At 36.2% G+C, this 26,923-nt stretch overlaps 3 protein-coding genes and 1 pseudogene across 4 annotated transcripts; 2 read left to right on the top strand and 2 right to left on the bottom strand.

Annotated features, from left to right (window-relative positions):
- Window positions 1-942: 942 nt before the first annotated feature.
- Window positions 943-8,255, top strand: LOC137716069 (glutamate receptor 2.8-like). The gene is made up of 5 exons (XM_068455467.2): window positions 943-1,235; window positions 5,023-6,368; window positions 6,445-6,757; window positions 6,897-7,303; window positions 7,524-8,255. The coding sequence occupies exons 1-5, from the start codon at window positions 959-961 to the stop codon at window positions 8,022-8,024; spliced, it is 2,844 nt and encodes a 947-aa protein (XP_068311568.2). The 5' UTR covers window positions 943-958; the 3' UTR covers window positions 8,025-8,255.
- A 3,430-nt stretch (window positions 8,256-11,685) lies between these two features.
- Window positions 11,686-12,216, bottom strand: LOC137707841 (putative fasciclin-like arabinogalactan protein 20). The gene has a single exon (XM_068446772.2). It carries the CDS (start codon window positions 12,214-12,216, stop codon window positions 11,686-11,688), a length of 531 nt encoding a protein of 176 aa, XP_068302873.2.
- Window positions 12,217-13,261: 1,045 nt separating this feature from the next.
- Window positions 13,262-14,037, top strand: LOC137745967 (splicing factor 3B subunit 6-like protein pseudogene; annotated as a pseudogene). Its single transcript, XR_015957358.1, has one exon. The product of XR_015957358.1 is annotated as a splicing factor 3B subunit 6-like protein pseudogene (transcript).
- A 278-nt stretch (window positions 14,038-14,315) lies between these two features.
- LOC137745976 (histidine kinase 5) lies at window positions 14,316-19,243 on the bottom strand. The gene is made up of 11 exons (XM_088686958.1): window positions 19,021-19,243; window positions 17,734-18,557; window positions 17,520-17,576; window positions 17,148-17,375; window positions 16,757-17,057; window positions 16,537-16,667; window positions 16,042-16,444; window positions 15,841-15,944; window positions 14,924-15,745; window positions 14,647-14,826; window positions 14,316-14,549 (listed from the first exon to the last, which is right to left on the bottom strand). The coding sequence occupies exons 2-11, from the start codon at window positions 18,451-18,453 to the stop codon at window positions 14,424-14,426; spliced, it is 3,072 nt and encodes a 1,023-aa protein (XP_088543084.1). The 5' UTR covers window positions 18,454-18,557; window positions 19,021-19,243; the 3' UTR covers window positions 14,316-14,423.
- Window positions 19,244-26,923: the final 7,680 nt, after the last annotated feature.

Raw genomic sequence — 26,923 nt, 5'->3', positions numbered from 1 at the left:
TTCTTATCGTTCTCGTAAGACTTCCCTCGCTTGTTAGTTGTTGCTCCTTTTTTTTTTTTTTTAATTTATTTTTTTATTATTGCAGTGTCATTTGCCAAAAGAAAATATAGGTGCAAATATTCAACACTAAGAGCTCGTTTGGTTGAAAGTGCTTTTAAAATAGCAGAAATTTATTTTTAGAGAAAATTTTGAGCTCCAAAATCATTTAGGAGTATTTACGGAAATATAGATTTGTAGCAAGTTGGACTTGTGAGTTTGACCCGTAGACAATAGTTTTTGATGATTTTTTATTAAATTTTGAGTCATTTTGGTTAAATAACATTTTAGAATGATTTTTGATTAAATATTTGTTGGCCCAAACCCTTTTCATTAAAACTCCCAAATATAAATGCATCTTTGATTTGTCAAAGCTAGACTTGGACAATATAATATGAGACAAATAGTGCCTTTGAACGTTTCAACTTTTAAAGAAGCCATTTTTATTAAAGCTCCTAAATATAAATGCATCTTTGATTTGTCAAAGTTAGACTTGGACAATATAATATGAGACAAACAGTGCCTTTGAATGTTTCAACTTTTAGAGACATCTGCTTCCCAGTGACTTGGAAAATCCAATTAAAACCTTCACCAAGAAGAAAAGGGTGCACAAAATTTTTTTTGTCAAATCATTTTGGCTCATTATTTATTAAAATAAGGGTATTTTTGTCATTTGGTCCTTAATTTTTCATGGAATGATCAAAATGATTGATGATGGACAAACTTAAGGACCACTTCTATTGATTTCAAATTTTAAGGACCAAAGTAATGAGTTATGCAAATCTCAGAAACCATTTTGGCTAAAAAACCTTTATGTAATGATCAACAATTAATTGATCCAGTTTAGAGCCTTCAATCCACCGTTTTAAGTCTATATAAATAAAGACTGTACTTGAAGTCATAAATTGCAAAGCTTGAAAACATGGCTAAGAAAGCTAGCTGCAGCAGCTCCCTTTTTGCTTTGTTCTTCTTGTTCTTATTTTCTAAGACTACTTTCCTGGCCATGGCACAAAACAATACGACTATCCCAGTTCATGTGGGTCTGGTTCTTGACTTTGATGCCTTGCATGGGAAGATGGGTCTGAGCTGCATTGAAGTCGCCCTATCCGATTTCTATGCCTCTAATCCTAACTTTAAAACTAGGCTTGTTCTGGAGAAAAGGAGCTCCTCTTCAGATGGTGTTGTCACCGCTTCTGCAGGTAATTTCTCTCCTCCTTGTTCATGTTTTGTTTTTGATCGCTCCAATTAATCCCCGTCTGTTGACAGCCTTGCATAATATTTTAAATGATGTTGGTGCTTATCTAGTTCATTGTTCATCGACCTTGAGTTAGACGCTCACATTCTAGCATGAACCCGTTTATTATACTCAATTAGTTTTGAAAGTATGAATCTCACGTCAAGGAATAATAGCCTTGCATAATAGTTTAAGAAATCTTGGGCATTGTCAATGAGTTTTGAGTTGGACGGTCACGTTCTAACAATTGCCTGTGAAATTTTGAACACTCAACTAGTTTTCAAAGCATGAATCCACGTCGAGGGAGATTAATTTAAGGGATTTTTGAACTTTAATCCTTGAATAAGATTAAAATTCAATAAAAACCTGGTGTTAGATTGGATATTGATTTTAGTCCTCTAATGAATACTTAATTTAAATTTATATTATATCTTTGTTTTAATATTTAATAGATATCTTATTGTAGTGAACTAATATAATATATTTTGCTAAATTAGTGTACCGAAATGTTCGTACCTAAATATATTGTAGTGAACTAGTAACACATAAGAAAATATGCAAAAACACAAGTGTATATCGAAAAATTATGTACCTAAATATATGATACTGAACTAATGTACCGAAACGTCAATGCCTAAATATATTATAATAAACTAGTGTACCAAAATGTCCGTACCTAAATATATTATACTAACCTAGTGCACCGAAATGTTCGTACCCAAATATATTGTAATGAATTAGTGGCACATAAGAAAATATGCAAAAACATGTGTACCGAAAAATCTTTACAAAATTATTTTCTTATATAAGATACTTACCATAATGAGAACTAAAATTTACTGAAAATGTGATCACTTTACCCCCTTCAAACTCTTTTTTTTTTTTTTTTTTTTTTTTTTTTTACATAAAACCCACAATAATATATATTTTTTCTAACAAAAACCCGATGACTAGGCTCCACCTAAGCAAATTACCTAATCAAGATTGTGCGTCGTATTTAATATTATTTGGATTTCCCAAATTACCCTCAATTAAGTCTTATGTTGATATCAAAATTAAAATGAAAAGCTTTTTTATTTTCTTGTAACTTGTGTAATGGCTTTGAAATTTTAAATGACATAGGAATAAAAATTCCAAACGTTTTGAATTCAACAATAAATTTTCAGATTAATGTACCCTATTGATTTAATAAAAAACCATGCCTTTGTTTTCTTTAAAACAAAAAGGGTAAAAAAAATGATGTGTCTAGTATGTTTTGTTTTATTTTTTGAATATCAATGTACCCATTTTTTTGTTTTGAAAAAGATTAATGTTGTAACATCCCAGTTTTGGCTTCGTCGTAGCATGATATTGTCTGCTTTGGGCTTACCATTCCCTCACTGTTATAGGGAGGGAAGTATGTACATATAAGACACATTACCCCTTCTCCGTTGGTTGATGTGGGATCTCACAAATGTACCTACTTAGTACTAGTAGTTTTGGTCACTTTGAAAAATAATGCACCTGTCATCAAATTTTTGAATCTGGAAAATATAGGTAAATTAATTTATGTAGGTAAATTAGTATAAGATTTCATACATACTAATAGTTTTGGTCACAAATGTACCTACTTAGTACTAATAGGTAAATTAGCATAATATTTCATACATGTTTATCATGCATCCCAAGCCTCTATTAGTTGGCATATTATTGATATTTCTCATATAAATATATTTATTAGGCATACTATTGATGTTTCTCATATAAATATATAGGTTTTTTTTATTAACATCGCACATGTTGTTGATTACACCCCACTTAAAAATGTAATACTAAACAACTTGTAACTCTAATATGAAATGACTATTCGAGCCCTCAAAGCTACTCTTAGTCTCCATTGTAGAATAAAACCCTAAAAACACAAACAAGTTGATGAAAATATATCTTTTGATGGACGGAACAAAAAATCGAGTTTTGCTCCTCGTTCATTCGTTGGTTTTCACATTTAAGAAATTATTTAAATAATGGAATAAAAATTTGACTTTTTGCAAAGCCCTGCTCTAGTTGGAATCCAAGAAATAGGAAGAAAACTGGAGAATGTTGTAAAATTTTAAGATGTAATAAATGTAATATTCTTATGGCAGTTTGATGATGAAGAAATTCAATGTTTTTTGACTGGTTGGAACTGACATGACCTTATAAGAACAGTTCCTACCGTTTGTCCATCAAGCTTCTTAGAATCCAACGTGATTGTTCAGGAAAATTTGACGGATGTTTATAAATCAAACAGCAAGATGGAGATTTTATACAATTTAATTCATCTGTCTTGTCTTTAAAATGTGGATTATTCTATTGTGTGAAAGAGATGAAGAGTTTGATGTGTGGTTAATTAGTTGATGATTATGGTGTTAAAGAAATCAACTCCATCTCATTAAAAAGACCTACATAAATCTAGAATAAAGAATTCTAGAACATTCACTAAGGTTGGTTAGCTAGATTATCCAAGTTAAAGTAGTACTTTGTAGAAATGACTAGAATGTTGTTTCTTAAGTTGGTGGAAGAGTCTAGAAGAATGGTGAGGTTTCCACCAACATGCAAGATTAGTATAGATAATTCTAGCTTAGGAAGTTAGTGGAATTATCTAGATATCTCTAGCATGGTGTGTCCATGCTTCTCCAAGGTTCCATCCATGCCTATAAAAGGAGAAGGCATCCACACCATTTGTATCAACAAATCAACAAACCAACCAACCAAGCTTGTAAGCAAGCAAGCAAGTGAGAGTGAGAAGAAAGAGTAGTCTTGTAAGAGTGTGAGTGGTCTAGAGTTTGTCTCTAGAAAGTGAGTGAGTGTCATTGCTTCTAAATTGTCTTTGAGAGTGTTGTAATATTTTGTTTGTGTAATACAAGTAATTTGTTTACTTATATTGTCTCTCCAACACTTGTGTTAGAGTTGTGTACTCTAAGTTTTTTTTTCCCTAACATATGGGGTGTGTGAGATGTGAGGTGTGGGGTGTACAAGATGTGAGGTGTGAGGTGTGATGGTAGTATTAGAAAATATGTGGGATGTATTAAGAAAAAGTTTAATTTAAAAAGTAAATGTGGAATGTATTAACTATGTGGGGTGTAGTCAACAAAATGTGGAGTGTTAATAAAACAAGCCAAATATATTTTATTATTTACATTAGTGAATCTACAAAAATAGGTAAATTAGCATAATATTTCATACATGTTTATCATGCATTCCGAGCCTCTATTAGTAGGCATATTATCGATATTTCTCAGATAAATATACTTATTATTTAATCTACAAAATATAGGTAAATTTGTTGGTATAATATATTAATAGTATAGGGGCTTGTTGCTCATCATAATTAGGGTGAGTTATGATAACCTTTATTGACTCAATTAGGGAGTTGTGGCATAAGTTGTATATATATTGTAATAATGGTCACTAATATGCCTACATGTCAGTTTATTTGAAACTTGGGTTTTATTTGGAGATTTAAATTTATGTGGGTTTTTGTTTATGAAATGTAACTTGTCCGGGCTTATATCTAAAGAACTCTAAAATTTACAATAATTTCATAAAATTTAATTTATGAACACCATAAAATTATAAATAATTTTTTTTTTTAATATGCTGGTATTAAATAGAGTCCAAAGACTAAAATTAATTTTTAATCTTGTATAAGACATTTTTTTAAAACTTCATCACATTTAAGAATTAAAATCTAGTTTTCAATGAATTTAACATGTTCTTGTATGAATGAACAGCTTTAGACCTAATAAAGAATGTTCAAGTGCAAGCAATCATTGGGCCTGCATTGTCAATGCAGGCCGAATTACTAATCATCCTTGGAGAGAAAGCCCAAGTTCCCATAATCTCCTACTCAGCAACAATCCCATCTCTTACTTCAATCAGAAGTTCATATTTCATCAGAGCTGCCCAAAATGATTCAGCCCAAGTGAAAGCCATTAGTGCTATCATCCACACCTTTGGCTGGGGAGAAGTAGTGCCCATCTATGTTGACGACGAGTTTGGGGAAGGAGTCATACCTTACCTCTCTGATGCCTTGCAAGAAGTTGATGCTCGAATTGCCTACCGAAGTGTCATTCCTCCGGCGGCCACTGATGACCAAATTGTTGTTGAGCTTGAAAAGTTGATGACAATGCAAACAAGGGTCTTCATTGTGCACATGTTACCATCTCTTGGTTTGCGAATTTTCGAAAAGGCGAAAGAGATTGGCATGATGGAGGCAGGGTATGCTTGGATAATGACTGATGGGATGACCAACATGTTCAGTTCCATAAATTCATCTGGCATAGAAAATATGCAAGGGGTTTTGGGGATAAAAACTTATTACCCAAATTCAAAAGCTCTCGAGTATTTTCGAGTTAGATGGAAGAGGGAATTCCAACAAGACAATCCAACTGTCCAGGATGCTAAACTGGATGTGTTCGGATTGTGGGCGTATGATGCTGCTTGGGCACTGGCCATGGCTGTGGAGAAAGTTGGGGCTAAAAACTTTAGCTTCGAAAAGACGAATACTTCTGGAAAATCTCGTACTACTGATCTAGAAAGATTTGGGGTCTCACAAAATGGTCCTCAACTTGTCCAAGAACTATCAGGTACAAATTTTGAAGGCCTTTCGGGAGATTTCAATCTTTCCAACGGGCAATTACAATCATCAACTTTTGAGATTGTTAATGTGATTGGAAGTGGGGAAAAACTGATTGGATTTTGGACACCCAAAAATGGCCTTGCAAGAAACTTAAATTTGACAAGCACAAGCAAATATTCTATTTCCAATGCTAGTCTTAGATCTATTATATGGCCGGGAGACACCACCTCCGCTCCTAAGGGTTGGCAGATTCCTACACTTGGCAAGAAGCTGCAAATTCTAGTCCCGGTCAAGGAAGGGTTTTTGGAATTTGTAAATGTCACACATGACCCTACAACCAACACAACCAAGGTCAATGGCGGATATTGCATGGACGTCTTCGAAGCTGTAATTAAAGCACTACCCTACGATGTCCCTTACGATCTTATTCCCTATGCAAGGCATAATGGTTCGAGCGCTGGCAGTTACAATGACTTGGTCGATCAGGTGTATCTCAAGGTAGGAGTCTTTTTTCCCTAATCTGACAAACTTATCTAATTTGCAACTGACGTGGTAACATTTTTTTTCTTGATAGAAATATGATGCAGCAGTAGGTGATATCACTATTAGAGCAAACAGATCCTTATATGTGGACTTCACGTTGCCGTACACAGAATCTGGTGTGTCCATGATTGTGCCTATCAAAAACAACAAAAACAAGAATGCTTGGGTGTTCTTGAAGCCTTTGACAAGGGACCTTTGGGTAACGAGCGGTTGTTTTTTCATATTCATTGGTTTCGTTGTTTGGGTTCTTGAACATCGGATCAACGACGCCTTTCGGGGGCCTCCACATTACCAAATCGGGACTAGTTTTTGGTTCTCGTTCTCAACCATGGTTTTTTCACCCAGTAAGTTTGTTCGTCTTAATTTACTCTCCACAGAAACTATACAAATTTCATGCTTTCCATTATAAATTATGCCTCAAACTTATGACATCCATGACTCATTATTCTCCATTTCTTTCATCTTTTGAAATTTTCGTTACAGGGGAGCGAGTAGTGAGCAACTTGGCTCGATTTGTGGTGATAATATGGTGCTTTTTGGTCCTCATTCTGACTCAAAGTTATACTGCAAGTTTGGCATCACTGTTAACAGTTCAACATCTCCAACCAACTGTTACGGATGTTAATTGGCTCCTCAAGAATGGGGACAATGTTGCATACCAATCAGATACTTTTGTTCTTGGAATTCTGAAACAACTAGGATTTCCAGATGAAAAAATTAAGACTTTTCGTTCCCCAGAAGAGTTGAATGAACTTTTTCAAAACGGGAGTAAAAAGGATGGTATCTCGGCGGCATTCGATGAGAACCCCTACATGAAGCTATTTCTTGCAAAGTATTGCTCAAAATACACCATGGTTGAGCCGACATTTAAAGCCGATGGTTTTGGCTTTGTAAGTTTACCTGCTTTCTCTCCTTCGTCTCTATCATGTTCGAATACATGTTTTCTCATGTCATGTGGGATTATTCGGTGTTCTTTCTGTTGAGAGTGTGAATTTTGAATCGGAGAATTTAGTGGTTACTTAATATAGTTTAAATTATCATTGGCGTATATTTAACTCCTAAAATGTCTTCCGAATACAATCTTTTGACGCTTTCATTTGTGACTTGTAGGTCTTCCCAAAAGGTTCATCTCTTGCTCGTGACGTTTCGAGGGCAATCCTAAAGGTGAACGAGGAAGACAGAATGAAAACGATTGAGAAGAAATGGTTCAACAAAGAATCAAGTTGTCAAGACCCTAACAGCCCGGTCCATTTCAACAGTCTCGACCTTGAGAGCTTTCGGGGCCTCTTTCTCATAGCCGGTCTTGCTTCAATATTAGCTCTCCTCATATATGCTGCCATGTTCTTGTACGAGCACAAGGAAATCCTCTTGCGACTCGATCCAGAAGCCTCATTGTGGAGAAAATTTTGTGTCATGTTCAGAATTTACGACAAAAAGGACTTAAAGTCATTTACTTTTAAGAAGGGTGAACTGGAACTGAACACCATCTCCCCCCCAAGTCAATCAGTCTACTCAAACGACAGTGAATCACGCATGGTTTTCGACGAGCAGATGAGAACACCTTCTACTGAGCATGGTGGTTTCAGTCCCAGTGATGGTTTGCCCAAATGAAGAGAGATGGAATCAGTCAATGAGATTACTGAGAGGCCAACACCTCATGAGATTGCCCAAGAAAGCAATTGACACAGTTTTTTTGTTTCACATAGTCGGTGCTAATTATAGATGTAGCACCTTATCGTTAGATTTAATTGTAGATGGGTAAAAAATATTGTAAATTGGTTTAGAAATAAAATGATTATATATAACACATGAATATATACCACCGATTTTACGGAAAACAAATTATTTCTATACTAAAATCCAAACCAACGTTCACTGTTCACGGACAGTGAGCGGACTTAAAAGGAGCCTAGGCTTTTTTCCTCTCTCACGCCTTCGTTGTTCTTGCTGTCCACCCTTCGCATCTTTCTCTCGTCGATTATCCACGGTCGTTTTCTTTCTAGAAAACTAACGTTCTCTGGTGAGTTATTTGCGTTTGTTGCCGTATCTGATTTCAATATTTTTTTGTTGTTTGGGTGTGGCTTTATGATGCGGTTTGATTTTTGGTTTTAGGAAAAGTTATGGATACGATCTAAGGTTTTCTACTTTTCTGAATGTATGTTGTTTGATTCTTTTTCGTGCTTTGGGTCTGCCTTTCTGATCTGCTTTCATATTTGATTTCAGCAAAATTTGTTGTTCAAATTTTGGCCTTTCTGTCTTCAACCTTGCAAGCTGTTTGCGATCAAGGTATATAAGCTTTTTTTTCTTTTTTCCTTTTCGTGTTGGATCTTTCTCCGGTGATGGTTTGTTTGATTGGTCAAAAAATGAAAAAATAAATTACGAAATTTAAACTGAATTATGCTTCATTTAATTAAAGCTTTGGTTTTGTCGGGTTGTCATTGTTTGCCCTGTTTTCAGAGTATTCCCCTCCTTTTCGGTCTGCGATTGCAGAGTTGTGACCAGCTTTCCGACGACTTTTCAGTCCAGTCTGGGCATGGCCTGCCTTCAGATCACCGTCAAACAAATTCCATTGAACTCAGGTAGATTCTATAACAGTTGTATGTGAGTTTTTATTTCGGATTTGTGTTTATTTGAACGAAACTCTTAACGGTTTGGTTTTGCGGTCAGTTGTGGCGGTTTGTCGAGGCTTTGCTGGCTAAAAGGGATTTTGTGTTTGGCTTCCTCCCCTGACTATTCTAAATACATTTATTTGCTGTTGTTTTTACCATGAAAATTATTTCTTTTGTGCCTGATTCCCGTGTCAACTAAATTCACAAACTTGCTTTGTTGTAGTTTAGATATTTCAGAATCTCGAATGGTATTTGTACCTTGATGGGGACAGATGAAATGACTTTGTGATTAATCTATTACGATGTACTCCAGAGACTGAGTTTACGTTGAATTTCTCTTCAGCAGGAACAGCAGCAGAGACTTGGAACGGATGTAATTTCTTATTCAAGTCCTTTGGATCCCTTAAAATGAAGTGACTTTTCACATAACGGGTTTGTTAATGTTTCATCACACAATGACCTTTCTATGTGGATCAATGGATCAGAGGATGCTGCAGATTTACTCATTTACATAAGTAATTGTACATGCTGTTATGTCCTTAAGCTGAGCATGCTTGCAAATCAAATCACGGTTGTATCTAATTTTGTTGTTTAGCATCATGAAAATGATATTTAGATTACTGGTTTTCTTTTTAGGATAAAATACAAAAAACTATCTCAACAATTGGTGTCACGACACTTTCATACCTCATCTTTTTAAAATGAAAATGTCATACCTATCTTACGAATTTGTGCCAATGTCATACCTCCGTCAGTTTTTCTGTTAAGTGCTGACGTGGCTAGATACTGGGGCTACTCACTAATCCAACTGGATTAAAATATAATTAAATATATTTTTTAATAATTAAAAATTAAAAAATTAAAAATAAAATTATTTTTTTTATATAAAATTGTGGATCCAACCTCTCTCTCTCTGGACACCCACCTGCATCCCCAAAACCTTCCCACCCTTCCCACCCATCCCCCCAACCTGATTCCCCTCACCCTTTCTTCCCCCCCGCTCCCATCTTCTCTGCGCAACCTCTCCCTCCAAAAACTCTCCCATCTAGAGCCCCTTAACCTAACCGTCTCTCACCTCTGCTTTGCCACTATCCCGCCCCACCGCCCCTCTCTCTCAATCACCTGCATCACTGTCAACCACAATCTTTTCTACGCCGCATCGGGCCACGAGTAATGCCTCTGGATCTCCTCTGCGTCGAGTCGATCAAGGCGCATGAGGATGCCGTGAATGCGTTGGCAGTGTCGAACGACGAGACGATGTACACCTGGTTGACGGATTGTCAGATTTGGATGTGGTCCAAACCATTTGGGGAAGAAGGAGAAGACGGGAGTAGGGTGGGATCTGGGTTGGGTGGTTCTAGTTTTAAGTTTGGAGCGGGGTAGGATCTGGGTTGGGTGGTTCTAGTTTTGAGTTTGGGGAAGACGATGAGCAAAGGGAAGAAAGGTTGGGGGGGACGGGTAGGAAGGGTTTGAGGGATGCAGGTAGGTGTCCAGAGAGAGAGAGAAAAGATAGGCGAGAGAGAGAGGGTGGTGGAGGAAGGTTGGGGGGGGACAGGTGAGAAGGGGTCGGGAGAGGGGGGGTCGGGTGGGAAGGGGTTTTAGGGATGGAGAGAAAAGAGATAAGCGAGAGAGATGGGAGGGAGAGAGAGAGAGAGATTTAATATAAATTTTAAAAAAAAATTAATTTTTAATTATTAAAAAATATATTTAATTATATTTTAATTCAGTTGGATTAGTGAGTGGTCTCCGTATCTAGCCATGTCAGCACTTAACATAAAAACTGACAAAGGTATGACATTGACACAAATTCGTAAGATGAGGTATGACATTGTCATTTTAAAAAGATGAGGTATGAAAGTGTCATGACACCAATAGTTGAGGTAGTTTTTTATACTTTACCCTTACTTCTTCTATGTTCAATTGCTCATCTAGAAGTTAATTTTGTTCAAACACTAAGTATTGTTCTTCAATTAGAGATTTCTGAGTTTCTTTTTGCTTATTTTATGTTAAATTACTCATTCAGAAGTTAATTTTGTTCAAAAACTAAGTATTGTTCTTCAATTAGTCTTACAAGAAAGCATATGAGAACGTGGCACACTAGGTCATTGTCTGCTACATTTATCCACAACTTACTTCAATTACATTAAAACCAGTTTTAAACAAGAAAAATTGTTCCATCAAGTAGATAGCAATGTTCCTAACTTTTCCAATTCTAAAAACAATTCTATGCATAAAAATTTATTCCTGCTCATCCCTTTCCTAAACTCCTCACTATCTTCAATATTATTTCTCCCCTTAGTAAAATATTAATTACATAAACACTTTCCTGCATGTTAACTATCAATTTACTTAGCAACTCTTCATAAAATCACATTTGAATCAACATTTTTTCACTCTACAGCAAAACTTTACCCTTTGAATTACAACTACATTGTTTGTTACAATTACTCCATTACCAGATCAACACTGAACCATCTCTTATTCATGTATGTTTGTTCCTTGATGTAAATACAATGAATATACATACATGTCTGTAAAACTTTCTACAAATTTTATCCATACACTTTTAAACCCGCAGCAACGCACAGACACAATGACTAGTACTAACTATTCTCTCTAATAAATGCCGACAACTGTAGTATAACCTCTCAAACGCCAAGAACCTAATTCTGCAGAAAGAGAAACCGACTAATAATCTCTAATGCACCCGGAAATCCTTGAGAAGTATCCTCTTTCACGTTCATCACGTCATATTGCGGATACCTTAGGGTTTGGAAAGTCGGATCAAAGAAGTCCTCAATCCCATGAACAATCAGTCGTCCGTCATTGTACACACCCCACTCCGTGACTTTGACTAGGTTGAGGGAAGCGTATCCACCAGTGCCGGTGGGCAGGGAAGTAAGAACGAGAGGATGACCGGGCAGAAGAGTGTCGACCTTGGAACCATGATCGAAAGACGCCTCTACTGAATCTTTGTCCATCTTGAACGGCACAACATGATACTTAAATAGTGTCAACGGAGGCTGTCCATACTTGGAGTTAAAGAAAGCTTGGTCTTTAGGGCAAAAGAGGGTAAGACTGGTGCTGTGATTTAAGTTTAGGGTTGGAAATATCACAGCCTCAAGAATGGTGCCTAGGGTTAGTGCCATGGCGTGATACCCTTTGTCGGAAAGTACGCTGGATACCTTCCCCATGATGATTCCTGACTGTTCCGGTTGGCTCGTTTGTTCATGTGGTTGAACAGCTTGACCGGTAACAAAGAGAATTGAAGAGAGAAGAAAACAGATCAGTGCAAACTTGGAATCCATGGAAGAAGAGAAGAAGAAGGCAAAGCTGGGCAGGTATAATTGTGTGAATTACACAATATATAGTGCTAGCCAGTACTTCCAAATCCTACATGGATTCCTTTTCCTTTCCGGAAAATATATCACAAAATATTTTACCAAAATGTTTTTGAAGGCCAAACCGACTACTCTTTTTTACAATATTTTGTTCTTTCAATAATAACCTTTTAAAACAGAAAAGCGAGGAAACACTAATAATACTGAAAGACAAAAATATGATTATATTAGTTCTTCCGAAATTCTGACGAATATTTTGCCGACCTCTAAAGGCGAAAAAATTATGTCAAAGGAAACAAAAGTGGATAATTGTCATTTTTAAGAGTAATTTGGAATTTTAACTTATGTTTCAGCATGGACAGTATATGGATCATTCTTTTAAGCGTTCGCTTCTAAAGCATAGAAATTAGACATAAAAAAAAATACATATTCCATCAAGGGTTCCGCCCAAAAAGAAATTCACCTTAATATTTTATTTATTTATTTGGAAATCACCTTACTCTTAAATTATAGTAACCAAAATAAAAACAGGGACAAAACATGGAGTCGGATTCCGCTCCCCCCAAATTCCTCTCCCTCTTCATTCCTCTTTTATTTGAACGGTCACAATTAAATCATGTCAACATTTTGTGTTGATTTTTTTTTATAGAGAAAAAGAAGGACAGAGGAAAGTAAGAGAGAAGATGAGAGGATTTGAGAGATCCTACTCCAAACATAGTGACCAAAAATCATCTTACGTTATTAAAAAAAAAATACAACAGAAAAATAAGGTCCGCATGTAAATTGGGTTTTCTATTTCAGCCCATTTCATTAATTCAAAGCCCACATATTTTAGCTTGTAAAAAAAAAAAAGCCCACATCTTATAAGTCGGCTTCACCTTCTTCATTTCCCCTCTTTATACAATCCGGAGCCCTAATTTAGTCACAAGAGTACCAAATCAAACAGTTCTCTCCGTCTCAAAATCCCCAATTTTCCCTCGCTTTCCCTCACTTTCCCGCCATCCAAGCACCCCCCAAACCGCCACCATGAGCACAATCAGCCTCCGCAAGGTCAACACCCGCCTCCCGCCGGAAGTCAACCGCGTACTCTATGTCCGCAACCTCCCCTTCAACATCTCGAGCGAGGAGATGTACGACATCTTCGGCAAGTACGGCGCAATACGGCAGATTCGCATCGGGACCAACAAGGACACCAGAGGCACCGCATTCGTCGTTTACGAGGACATCTACGACGCCAAAACGGCGGTGGATCACCTCTCCGGCTTCAACGTCGCGAACCGGTACCTCATTGTGCTCTACTACCAGCAGGCGAAGATGGGCAAGAAGTCCGACACGAAGAAGAAGGAGGACGAGATCGCCAGGATGCAGGAGAAGTACGGCGTCTCCACCAAAGATAAGTGATTTCTCCGGCCGCTCTTCTGGTTAATATTGTGCTGTTTGGATGGTGGGATTATCTGATTATACTATTCCGGATTATCTTTATTCTGGATTGTGTAATATGCTATTTGGGATTCTAGATTTAGAGGTGTTAGTTCCTTTGTTATCCTCAGCTTCGAGTAGAGAAAACAGTTGAACAATTTGATCTATTAGAGTTGTTGTATATGTACAATTTTATAACCATATAATGCTGATAATATTTTGAGAGAAGATGAATATGATACATCGATTTCGGAACTTTCATAGCAGAAGCAAACTATCATTGATGTTTTAATCAATCAGGTAGTTAGTGTTCGAGGCGTACTTAAAATTTTGTAATATTACGCGGTATCTGTTATAATCTTCCGGATTATCTTTAGTCTGGATTATGTAATATGCCATTTGATATTTAGTTTTTGGATACGTTTGTTTGTTATCCTCGGCTTGGAATAGTGAACACAGTTGCTTTTAATTTTGAACAACTGATCTTTTGGCGTTGTTGCATATGTACAAGTTATAGTTAGATGCTACTGATGTTTTGAGAAGAAGAATATGGTACATTGATTACAAAATTTTCCTAGCACAAGCAAACCTCATTTTCTTTGTACACTAACTAACATAGGATTTTACAATAGATGTTTATATCAATCGGGTAGGTATTGTTCGAGACGGTCTTTCAATTTTTGGAATGTTACGGGCTTTGGCACGAATGAATCCATTCCACTTTTGAAACATTCTTCTGCACTCTCTGAAAATGCATTTGCTGTCATCTGCATCATAACATGATGATGCATTAGTATATAGTGTTGTTAGTAGCTTAAGCGAAAAACTTAGATTAGTTAAATAGGACTGTAAATATAGGCGCACCGCTATGATGGGGATTTGCTTTCCAGAAGGTGTGCAACCATGACCGTTCTGTAATGTTTCTGATGAAGGCAGAGGAAGCTCAATTCCAGCTTTCTCAGCGGCATCCCAGTTGCCAGTTTCTTCGAAAGAACGTATAATTCTTGTAGTTTGAAGGCCATCCATAACTGGCATGTGAACATCCTGCAAAATTTACGACAACCATGAATACCAAGATTTGCGTGATTCTTTTGTCTCTATAAACGAACACAGCCTTTGGAGTTTTGTACAAATTATGTACCATCAGGATGAGATTGTATCTACAGCGTTGAACGGCACGCACAGCTTCCATTCCATTGTTCGCAACATCAATGCTATGGCCTAACCGTTTCATCATGTTCTGTGCCACCATAACGTTAATCTTGTTATCTTCAACAAGAAGAATCCTAGGTTTCGATGTTGGTTTTGGTAAATTTGAACTGCTGCTAGTACTCCCTGAGTCTGCGTCGGGTTTCTCGTGCCTCTTGCATGTTCCTTGGGGTTCTCTTGTGGGTGCTGCTACAGCTGTTTCTCTTCTTTCCTCTGAAGGATGACTTGAATTTGTACTTCTAGAGTCTTGGAATCGATTATCCATGTCATCCCGACCCAGTTTGTTTGTACTAGCTGGATTTTCACTATTATGATCTCGGATGTGGCTCGCTGAGGAGCGCTTTGGTTCTGATGATGTCTCGGCAAAATCACCTTCTGGGCAAGAGTTTTCAACCAAAGCTATCTCCTCCGATCCGATGCTACCGTTTGGAAACGAGTATGAGTTTCGTGCAAACCCATCGAGTTTATGTGAACCGGTAAACCCCATTTTGTGGGGTAATAAGTTTTGGGTCCTGGCAGCTCCATTAGAAGAGAACAGAGAACCTAAAGTTCGCGGCTGGAACTGGAAATAGCTGTCGGCTACTTCATCAGTTGCACCGTCTTGACTCGCTATATCCGATGCTTCATCAGAATCATCGGGCTCGTCGGAATGTTTTTCGGATGATGTCGAAACCTTGTACGGTAGGACAAACGTAAATGTCGACCCACATTTTTCTTTGCTAGATACTGTGAGCTGACCCCCCATTAGCTCAACCTACACCAAAACACATACAAACTTCTAAGAAAGCAGTAAAAAAAACTGGGTAAAAAAAAAAAAGGATAATAGGTAATGGTAAATATGTGTTTTACCAGTTGTTTGCATATTGCTAGTCCTAATCCTGTCCCCCCATATTTTCGAGCATGATCAGCACTGACTTGCATGTATCTTTTGAACAGAGAAGGTAAAGCATTTTCTGATGCATGAAAATTCAAAAGAACATAGTTAGAAATTTCAGATTTGGGGGCTTCCTTTTTCCGTGCATTGAAGAGATTACCACTTAAAAAGCATACCCGGTATTCCGATTCCGGTGTCGTAGACATCACATCGTAACCAAACCGTTTTCGTTTCGGGCAAACGAGGTTCATCCTCTTGATCTGCTGCATCCATCGAAACTTCACGCTTAGCCGGGGTTCTAGGTTCGTCGTTAAGTGAGTGATTTTGGTGTGGTCCGTCTCCACCGAAACCTTGTTGGTCACAAGAAGTTTGAGATGTTGGTTTCTCTGCTTCCGGTCCATTCTCTGAAACCGTCGATTGAACTGTATTCGGGTTTTGAGGGCATCCTTCGTCCTCTTCAAAAGATGGGTCCGATACCACGTAAAGTTTTATCCCAACTTTGCCTTCATGAGTAAACTTGATTGCATTACTGATCAAATTGGTTAGGATTTGACGAATTCTTAAAACGTCGCCGATGACCTGAAATCGAAACATAAAAACCAAAAACACGATAATTTATAGATGTCCTTAGCAATGCAGAGGATGCAGGCGCAGCAATCTAAAGCCCTTACCTCCACAGGAACATCCTCAGATACATGCCCTTCCAGGGTCAAAATTTTCTGCAACGATGCTGCCGCAGTCTGTAGTACGTGCCTTACTACCTCTCGTGGCCGGAATTTTGTAGCTTCCAACTTCATTACTCCTGCACCAGGTGAGTTAAGGAATATCAGATAACGCGAGATTGATTGTTTCGGTAGTGGTAGACAACAGGGAAAGGATGAGTTTTCAGACCTGACTCGACCTTGGAAAGGTCAAGGATGTCGTTTATCAGTTGAAGGACCAAATCTCCCGAAGATAACATGACGTCCAAAAGCTGGCGTTGCTCGCGATCAAGTTTTGTGGTGGTGAGAATCTCAGCCATGCTAACAACCCCGGAAAGAGGCGATCTTATCTCATGAGACATTGTTGCCAGCATTTGTTTCGCTCGCATTGTCTCGTCTGTGATGTGAATTGTTTTGTTCAGTTCTGTTTCCTTGGCTTTCTGGACTGCGATCTCTTCTCGAAGCTTTGCCATCTTCTCTCTTTTCCTCACCTGAATTGTTCACGAAGATGTACAAGGACCCCGATTTATAAGTTATCAGAAGAAAAAGCCTTGCATTGAAGCTAGAAACAAAGCAAATACCTGATCGGTGACATCCATCCCCATGTAATTTATACCAATTGTTTCTCCTGCCTTGCTGAAGACAGGTTCTACATATATCAAAAACGTTTTCGTCCCGAACAAGGGCGTTTCAAATGTCATCTCCCTTTTTGCAGGTATGCCTTTCTCAAGAACCTCTTTCTTGAAATCCTGAGCTTCTTTAACGCCGGCTCCGGAAAAAATTTCAACATCTGTTCTTCCTATAATGTCCTACAGAAAAACAACGAAAGCGATGAATTTGAGGTGGTTTAGTATCCCGCTTTTCACTTAGGCAATTCTGCGAAACAAGAAACGAAAAACGAGATTACAAGGAAGAAGAGGTGAGGATTAAGAACTGCTGTGGCACTTAATTACCTCCTCTTGCAAACTTGGGAAGTGATTATAGATGAACCGATACCGCAATTCTTTATCCTAAAACAGAAAGCAAAAGAAATGGAAATCAGAGATGAGTGAGGCAGTTTCGAACATACAGATTAGCTGTAGTTTTGCTCGCCTAATCCTTCGTTACTCTCGCTTTTGTTGTTAAGAAAAACCAAAACATAGGATTCACATGGTATTATCGATGTACCTGGTGGCCGATAACAACCGGTGCATTCTGAAGAACAAAATGCAAGAAATTATCAGCTCTTTTCAAAATCTGAGACAGCTCTTCGACCGGCGATGACTGACTTTCGAGACTCTGAAAGCTTTCCTGCAATTTTTCCACAAGAATCTGCTCTCTCTCGGCGCTCGCCTCCAACACTTTCTCCAATTGCATTGCCCTCTGCTTCCAGTACGCAACAGTATCATACTCGGGTTCTACCTCGACCTTCTTTGTCTGCACAACAACGTCATGTTTCTTCGGGGCAATTTCCGGCCATATCTCATAAACTTCATCCAAAATCGAAATGGGGCGCTTGTCACCTCCATAACTCTCTGACTCGAAGAGATGGTCTTCCAATATCTCCAACTTCTTGAGCTCAACTTCCTGCCTCTGCTTGCTTAAGCTGTCGAGTTCTTCTCTGAGAAGGCGCACGGCGTTTGCCTGCTTATACTCCCAGTGTTTTACGAGGAATGCAAGTTGCGAAGAGCCCTTATCGGTGTAGTTTGTCAGCTCCACAAGACGCTGGAAATCAACGATTGTTGGTTCCTCTAAGAATGTCACCTCCTCCAACATGTCCTCATCTCGCCCCGGGTTGTCCATGTTGAATTGCTTTCCGCCATCAGCTCCGATGTCGTCAGGCCACATGGAACGGAGGACTTCCATGTCCATGTCGTCGATGTTGTCGGTCTCCATATCCCAAACCATCAAATTCACTTCAAAAATTTACCACTTTCCCACTCTTTGCATTTCAGTAAATCGCAATTTTTTACTTTCTGCAAAATAAAAAAAATGACAGCTTTCCCAGTAACCTGAAGAAGAATCCCGATTCTGGTAAATACTCAGAAGCTGAAAAAAAATTGAAAGTAAATCATATTCAAGAGAAGAACGCAGAAACTAAAAGTCTTAAAATTAATTGTTAAAAAAAAAAAAAAAATTAAATCATTGCATTACAAAACTCTTGGATTAATCCTAATTAATTAAACTAAGAACAAAAGTATCAAAATCAACAGACTCTTTCATCAATTCTTTCAATTCTAAGTTAAAACTTAAATCACTTGTCATTTTACAATAGAAGGCAAGGAAAGAACCGGATTTTCGGCGCACAATGAAGCCGAGGTCCATGACATCAACAAAAACAAGTCAAACATGATTAGAAAATCAAATGAATCAATGGGGTTGATCAAGCTGCATAATTCGAAAAACTGAACAGAACCAAGCGAGAAATTAAGGCCAAAACAGCGAAATAATGACCGCCATTGTCAAAGAACTAACCTTTTCGCAGCGAAACGGAGGAAGAAGAAGATGAACAGAGTTCGAGAATGGAAAAATAGCTTTTACTGTAGATCGGGGGAGGAATATCATCAACTGTTTCGTCAATATAACTTTACTGGGATTGAATCAACGAGAGAGAGAGAGAGAGAGAGAGAGAGAGAGGAGAGCATGTGAGGGAAAAGAAAACCAAAAGAAAAATATTTGAGAGAGATGAGAAAAAACCAAGAAGCCATGTCCATTTGGAGGTAAAAAATAGTAGAGAATCATATTGGTTCCTATTAAGATGGTCAATTTTTTAATTTAAAAGTTAATCTTAGTGAACAAAAAATGCATATATTTAAATCTTAGTTTCTCTTTCTCTGTTTTTTTTTTTTGAAGGTTTGCATGCAGAGCTCCTCCTCCTCCTCCTCCTCTGCTTAAAACCCCTTAAAAAGGATTTGATCTTTCATACAAAAAGCTTGGAATTCTCTCTTTGTGCTTCTCTCTCTGGAAAATGTGGGAGTTGGAGGGAGAGGGGTTTTTGGGAGTTTGGAGGTTTTTATATGGATGGACGCACGGCTGAGGGGGGTTTGAAAGGGAGTTGACGCAATACAAATTTATGTGTTCGGAGAGATTTTTCAGTGTAACGGGAATACGAGATGGTACATCATGTGTCATTATACAAATGGTAAGACGTGTGTGTTAAAAAATTAATAACTTAAAAAATAAATTTTCCACCACTTATATAAAAACAAGTGGTATATCACTCGTGTTCCGGTCACAATGAAAATTTTCTGCTGTGTCTATCACTGATCTGAATTTTAATTTTTTATGCATCAAATTTTAAAATATTCTGGAAAAAAAAAGTATATAAAAAAAATTATGAAAATAATTTGAAAAAAATGAAAATACAGTGAATAATACAGAGGAAAGCGGAGGGTAAAAAGGAGTGGAATCTTCTTATTTATAAACCAAGCTTTTATGCTTGGATTAGTTAATTAATTGGTGGTCTTATTTGTGGTTTAAGACTTAATTTCGCTTTTGCTTTGTTTTCAAAAGACAAAACAAAGGTTAGATCTTTTTAAGGATAATGAACCTTATTGAAGAAACAGGACGTGGGAGGGTCAACCAAAATAAAGTAATGTTTCGTTGTAGTTGGATTATTTTTCATTTACATATGTCATTTATTCTTATTATAAATGTCATTTATTCATTTACATATGTCATTTATTCTTATTATAACATATATAAAGCAGTACATTATGTACATTATTTTTTTTGATTTATTATAATTAAGGGGAGTGGGAGGATTCGCATGTAGTCAAATATCCTATGTTGGATTTTTACGTTTCTCTCCATGCGTTTTGTGTTCAAAACTCCCACTATAGTTTAGAAGAGGGGGAGCTTCGAACCCAAAAACCATGATGAAAACTCAATGTCTTATCCAATAGGATATTGAACTACTATCACTATGTACATAAAACTTTCTTACAAAAACTAGTTACAATATGATGACGGTATTAGTGTTATTATATTTTAAATTGAAGGTTAAGATGATTAGAGCGTTTTAGGGTTATTTTTTTGTTTTGAGTAGATCATTAGAAACTTATTTAACAAAATACTAATGTAATTAATCTGCATTGACATTTTCTTAAGGCCGACCTTGGCACAATGGAAGGCAACTGAAATGTTGTTTCTTTATGATCAAAAGGTCACGAGTTTGAGTTGTGAAAAAATCTCTTTGTAAAAACAAGAATAAGGCCAAATATGATAGACGTTCCCTCTTCAACTCTCACAAAACGTAAAATCTTATTAATTTAGGATCATCCTTTTTTAATCTGCTTTGACATCTTTTTAGGGTTTTCATTCATTGTTTTTCTATGGCAAGTGACTTGGGGTCCGTTATCTCTGCAACAATTAGATAATATCTAATCGGGGGAAGGGTGGTGCTCATATAATACGTACATAAGCACAGACCAAAACATGTGATGTGAATAAAATACACAATATTCAACTGCATCATGGGTGACTGCTCTAACCCCAACATGCAATCCACCATAAATTTTGGTGCCAATTAGAATTAGCCAGGTTTAACCAACAATTCAGCGCCACATGTCCTCCTCTGCAAGGTAACGTCGGTCAAAAGTTAACTGTGAAATTCACACACATGCATGTAACACATATTGTTTGATTCCTAAACCTAGTTTCATCATTTCATATATAATTCCCTCCACAACAAGCAATACGTGATAGGTCCCATGCAATGAATTTGCGTTTGTTATAAAGAGATATATAATGTGTCGGAAAACATTGTCTGATACATTAATTATAATAATACAATTGGTTGAAAATTTAAAAAAGAAAAATTCAACAAATTGTATTATAAAAATTGATATATCGGATCGTGTTCCTAACATACTAAAAAAATTTCATTATTATAATCAATTTGGTAATGTGCGCGAATGAACTGTTGATTTACATACAAACTAGAAGCGCATGTTGTTAATGGTATGTAATGGATAATGGCTACAACTGACCTTAATTAGTAAATATACATTAAGTAGCATGCTAATATGCGTGAGTTAACAAGTTATGACTACAAATTCCATGAAAATTTTAGAACACATTTTGTTAACGACTAAAAATTAGTTACAAACATAAAATGAACGATTGACATTAGCAAAAATTCGTACTTGTTATGCCATGCATATTGAGACAGTACGAGATTTCGTTTTATCTTGGATCCATGCAGATAAACAAACAGTTTTTCTGTTCGCCTCAGACTCCATCAGCATTCAGCTGCCTGCCGGACGGGGGCTCCACACTTTCATGCTACTGCAGCCAGCAAATTGGCCACGCAGAGTGCGGGACCCGCATGCTTTCCCACTTAGTGCGCACTTTTTCGAGACAGCTAGCTAATCTAATCCATTATCTCTCAATTCTCAGTATAAAACCAGCTTTGCTAGTTGCTACTGCAAATTTTCCAATATAAAATAAAAAAATATTGCATTGCTGATGCAAATTGACATTTATTCACCTTTTTGAATTCTTTATATTTTCGTTAAATATTAATAATATCCCACTAAAGCAAGGACCACGATAATTTTTTTGTCGAAAAAGACCACAATAATTAGATATTGTAGTTAGAGATAAGAGAGTTGTTAGGGTTCGAATTCAATGGGGGTCAACGATTGTGTAGTTGGATTTGTGAAGTCGAATGTGCCATGCACCAAAGAATGAAAAAAAAAACGATGACAAGCATATTCTAATCTAAAAAAGAAAGATGGTAAGGGAAAGTGGCTTTTTTGAGTTATATATATATGGAATCTCAACAACGGAGTGAGGATTTTTAAATAATTCATAATATCAATAAAAAAAGTTTTATTAGGCTATTTCATCAAGCATCTTGCAGATACTTGTCAATTTCTACCAACATATGTTGAAAGTTTATACCAACATATGTCGAACTATTATTATTTATAGAGGTTTGTCGATGGTGGTTGCAATATACTGTGAAGTAATATTGAAGATTGCCAAGACTTGTCAACTAAAGTATTTTATCGAGCACATAATGCATACAATAGAATCACACACAAGAAGAGATAATAAGGATGACAAGAATGATAGAAGAAAATAGAAGAAGTATGAGAAGAAGGTTGGAATTTAGTTGCCTTATGTCTATAGGGGTCAAATACAATACACAAACAAATATACATGAGGTTTCTGAAGTTGTTGGAGTCAAGAGCAACCAATGATCTCGTGACGACTCCGCCACTGTCTTAAGATGAGCAAACGAGTAATACTAAATCTATCAACGGTTTTTAAATTCAACTATCTTCCTCAACTTTGTTACGTAGAGTGAGTTTAATATAAGTGTTGCATTTTTATGGTTTGACATCATACTAGAGAGTTAAGTAAAACGTATGAAAAGGAAAAGATCGAGTACCATTCGCATCAATTGTTTTAAAATTCAACTATTTTCTCAACGTTCTTATATCAATTTATAAACAGGTGGTCGCATTTTCATTATCTGACATCACATCAAAGAGTTAAGTAAAACGTCAAAAAGACAAAGATCGAGAAACGATTAACCTTACAAGTACTATTCAACAACGGGAGGATGAAATCAATGATGAATTGTGATGTATGATCTCCCACTCCCGGATTTGGGAACTTAGGAAGAGGAAATCTAGAAAACACCAAGAACAAACACAATCCACAAAGTCCGGAGCTAGCTAACCCTACTTAGTATTGTTAACAACCTTGGATGTATTTGTCATTAATTAATAGGATCACTGACAACTTCCGACAAAATGAACTATCAAGTTCCTGCTCTTAAATTTGATAAATTACCCAAATTAACACGATTAAACAAAATAATAATATTAGTCATCATAATTATGATTAATTAATCAATAATTTTTTTGTTACATATGAAGAAGAAGATAAAAAGGTGGACAACACCACTCCGGGTTTTCTTACTTAGCTCCCCGCAACCAAACCCTACTAAATTGCTAATTAATCTACCTTTAGCCATGGAAATGTAAAAAAAGGTGAATCTATGGGCAAGGAAGAAGATAAAATGCATGTCGGTTTCATAGTTTCATTTGAAAGTGTTTTTGCACCCATTTGAACCAACATGCGTGTGTGTGTGTGTATATATATATGTGTGTGTGTACATATTTCTTAATGTGTGACAAGTTAGAGAGCAGCATGTGCTCTTAGCTTAATTATGTTTAATTCATATACTTCTATTTCTCTCAATCCACATAACATAATTGGGTTTATTTTTTAGAGTTTTTTACGCCGTCGTCTACGCGTAAAAATGTTTAGAGAGAACTCATCTCCTTAACACCCCATCATAGGTTATCCGATTGTCGAAAATTAAATGGAATGCACAAAAAATAAAAATAGTATGTAGATAGCACCACCCTTCTTATAATGAAGCACTATCAATGAAAAATAGAAAGGAAGAGAGCCTTTAATTTTGGATCGTTTCCCTTTCCATATGAAACAAAAATAAAGCTATAACCAAAAGAAATTATTAAATATAAAAACTTTCAACCAAAAAAATATAATTGTTCTCTTTATACCCAAAAAAAAAAAAAAAAAAAAAAAAACCTGCTGTTCTTCCACCCAAAATGAATTAATCTTTTAGGATTTTCTTACTTTTATATTGAGCCAGGTATTTGGTGTCCAAGACTAATCACAATTCCTCAAACAAAGCTCTTACCCAAACCCACAGGCCCACAGTCCAGTGACAAACTTGCTAAATATGGATGATGAACCCAGAAAAGTATAAGACGGCCCAATATGGAGTCGGGATTAAATAGCTTTCCGTTGTGAGTTGTGCTACAACGGATTCTAAAGTGTTACCCACGCGTAAACAATTTATAAAACAATCTCTTACAAAATAACAATGTTGAACAAAAAACCAATTAAAGCAATCCATCTTTATGGAGGCCTCTCGCATGCGCATGGGCATGAGCGGAGAGACTAGTAACAAAGAAAACATACCACAATCTTCTTGATCATAATATGTTTCATCGTCTACACACTTTATATATGGATCTGGTACCGTGTAAGTTTTAACCCGATCTATTGCAATGTTCAATGTTGAAACTAATAATAATTAGTGGCACGAAAAGTATGTCGTTGTAAACATAAAATGCATATATTGTTCAATGAATTGTGTTGTTTCATAAATCATCAACAGCAAGTTCCAAAAGTGATTAAATTTCTGAGTGAAAGCAAAAGTGCATGATAAGATCATGGGAATTATAAGCTGACCTTTCGTTTTGTGCGAGTGCGACAGAAGCAAAATTGGATACCTTCTGAAGAAGAACAGAGTTTTAACTGATTTGCTCAAAAAGCCTTCACTGGTATTGAACCAGAGAGAGAGAGAGAGAGAGAGAGAACCATGCATGTGCACTTGAGGTAAAAAGAAAATTATTAACAAGGCGAGTGAATTTTATAATTTCTTATTTAATTCTAGCATCATTTTCTCTGTGTCTGTTAGTCAGTTTTTTGAGGTTACAATCGGAGTTGCTCTTCTGCAAAACCTGAGACTAACAGCAACCACACAAATCGTTATCAATTCACAATACAAAGCTTCGCGTTCTTTGGTTTAATAACTTACTAAAATGATAATGAAAGATATTTTTTACGATACTTCAGAATATGAAACAGTTTAAACAACCACAGTATTTCATACTCCAAAGCATCCTAGAACTTTTGAATAATGACATTATTCCACAATTATAATATATTGCATTTGAGATTGGGTGTACCATAATATTATGTCTATAACACATGACATATACATGAGACACATGTTGCATGTAAAGTTTTCTCGAATATTGGTTATACAAAATTGATGAGGTGTTAGGTTTTATTAATGAGTAATGTTATACTTACCACCTATTTATATCATTTCTTTACTAAAAATAGGATTCGCCGACATATGTAGGTCCTATCTTTATTAAAGAGATTGATAAAAGTAGTATTTTTGTTTACTGGCATATTTTTAGTTCGGTATTTCATGCGTGTCCAATTGTTGTTGGCTGGATTTTCATGTGTCTGATTATTGATTATGATCAATTACTTTGTTTTTTTCTGCCAAATGAATTAAATTAATCATACTTTTCCACCTACTTTATAGTTTTCTTTCCAACTTCCTTATATCAATACTCTCTCTTATTCATATTATTTTTTCTGCTAACGGAGGCTTCCCAATCTCATAGCCAGGGTACACTACAGTTTTTTTTGAGGACTAATAGATGAGATCTTCTTTTCTTTTTTAGTTTTTACATACCGCCTACCAAGAAGGATTATCAGCAGTAAAATTCAAACTTAAGTTGTGGTCTGTTAAAAATAACGATATTTATTAACTTAACTAACCCTGTTGGCTTATTAATTTTTTTTAATTACTGCATAAAACTTCTTAATCATATCCAACAAAAGGAAACTGTCTGGATGGATGTTTGGCGCTGGCAGCATCTACTACTTGAACCCCCAACGCAATTATTCAATCAAAGGTAACCCTCAACGCAATTATTCAATCAAAGGTTTCATCATTCCCCTTTGCTTTTTGCCATATTTGTAAAAAGCTGAAAAGTGAGACAATGAATCCATTTCTTTTGCTTGATGAACAGTGAATACATGCCTTCTAATGGCAAGTCCCCAAGACGCACCAATGTTCAAACCTAAATGTCCACGACGAGTAATCAAGTTAGAGTTCGTCTAGTTCATCGATCGAAATTCATGACCAATGAATCCTTCATCAATTGATACTTTACGGATTCAACAATCATAAATATCGATCTTTGTTTTAGGCATGTTTTTATTAGAATTTTTTATTAAATTTATCAAAATATTAATAGCATTAGCATCATGAACAACATGTTAGCAGTCGCTAAGTGTTAATGTGATCATGATTATTAAAAGGTCAAACACACCGCATAATTAAAATATTAAATGATCGAACAAGCTGTGTGATTAAAAAGACTAATAAAATAACATCTTCCAATTTTTTTTTATTTTTAGAAATTTTTTTTTACTGACACCATAACTGTAATGTATGCTCTTACTGTACACCTATTCATTTGTCATGTGTACTTTCACTTAATTCTAGTTAACTTTCACATTAAATGTTATATTTTCAATTTTGAAAAAAATTAACCAAAGTTAAATGAAATGACATGTGAAAAATAATTAAATGTATAATAAACATATACTAAAATTTATGCTGGTTAAGAAAAATGCTCTCAACATTTACTCATGCTCTCTCTATCTCTCTCTCTCTCTCTCTTCTAGAAAGATGATTCAAGAAAAGAAAGAGAAAATTTAAAGTTTCTTTAACTTTATTCTTCATTGGGTGGAATAAATAAATAAAGTTTTCATCTTTTTAATTTTTGGGTAAATT

Source organism: Pyrus communis, chromosome 15 (assembly GCF_041283825.1).
Source record: "Pyrus communis isolate YQ-2024b chromosome 15, ASM4128382v1, whole genome shotgun sequence".
In the NCBI taxonomy this organism is placed as follows: Eukaryota; Viridiplantae; Streptophyta; class Magnoliopsida; order Rosales; family Rosaceae; genus Pyrus; species Pyrus communis.
This window is presented reverse-complemented; position numbering and strand designations above follow the sequence as displayed.

Coding starts and splice junctions, on each gene's coding strand:
- LOC137716069 (XM_068455467.2), top strand. CDS start 959: ATGGCTAAGAAAGCTAGCTGCAGCAGCTCCCTTTTTGCTTTGTTCTTC. Junction 1,236..5,022: donor TGTTGTCACCGCTTCTGCAG/GTAATTTCTCTC, acceptor ATGAATGAACAG/CTTTAGACCTAATAAAGAAT. Junction 6,758..6,896: donor AACCATGGTTTTTTCACCCA/GTAAGTTTGTTC, acceptor TTTTCGTTACAG/GGGAGCGAGTAGTGAGCAAC.
- LOC137707841 (XM_068446772.2), bottom strand. CDS start 12,216: ATGGGGAAGGTATCCAGCGTACTTTCCGACAAAGGGTATCACGCCATG.
- LOC137745976 (XM_088686958.1), bottom strand. CDS start 18,453: ATGGTTTGGGATATGGAGACCGACAACATCGACGACATGGACATGGAA. Junction 15,746..15,840: donor TAGCAATATGCAAACAACTG/GTAAAACACATA, acceptor GTTTTGGTGTAG/GTTGAGCTAATGGGGGGTCA. Junction 14,827..14,923: donor GATACAATCTCATCCTGATG/GTACATAATTTG, acceptor TAAATTTTGCAG/GATGTTCACATGCCAGTTAT.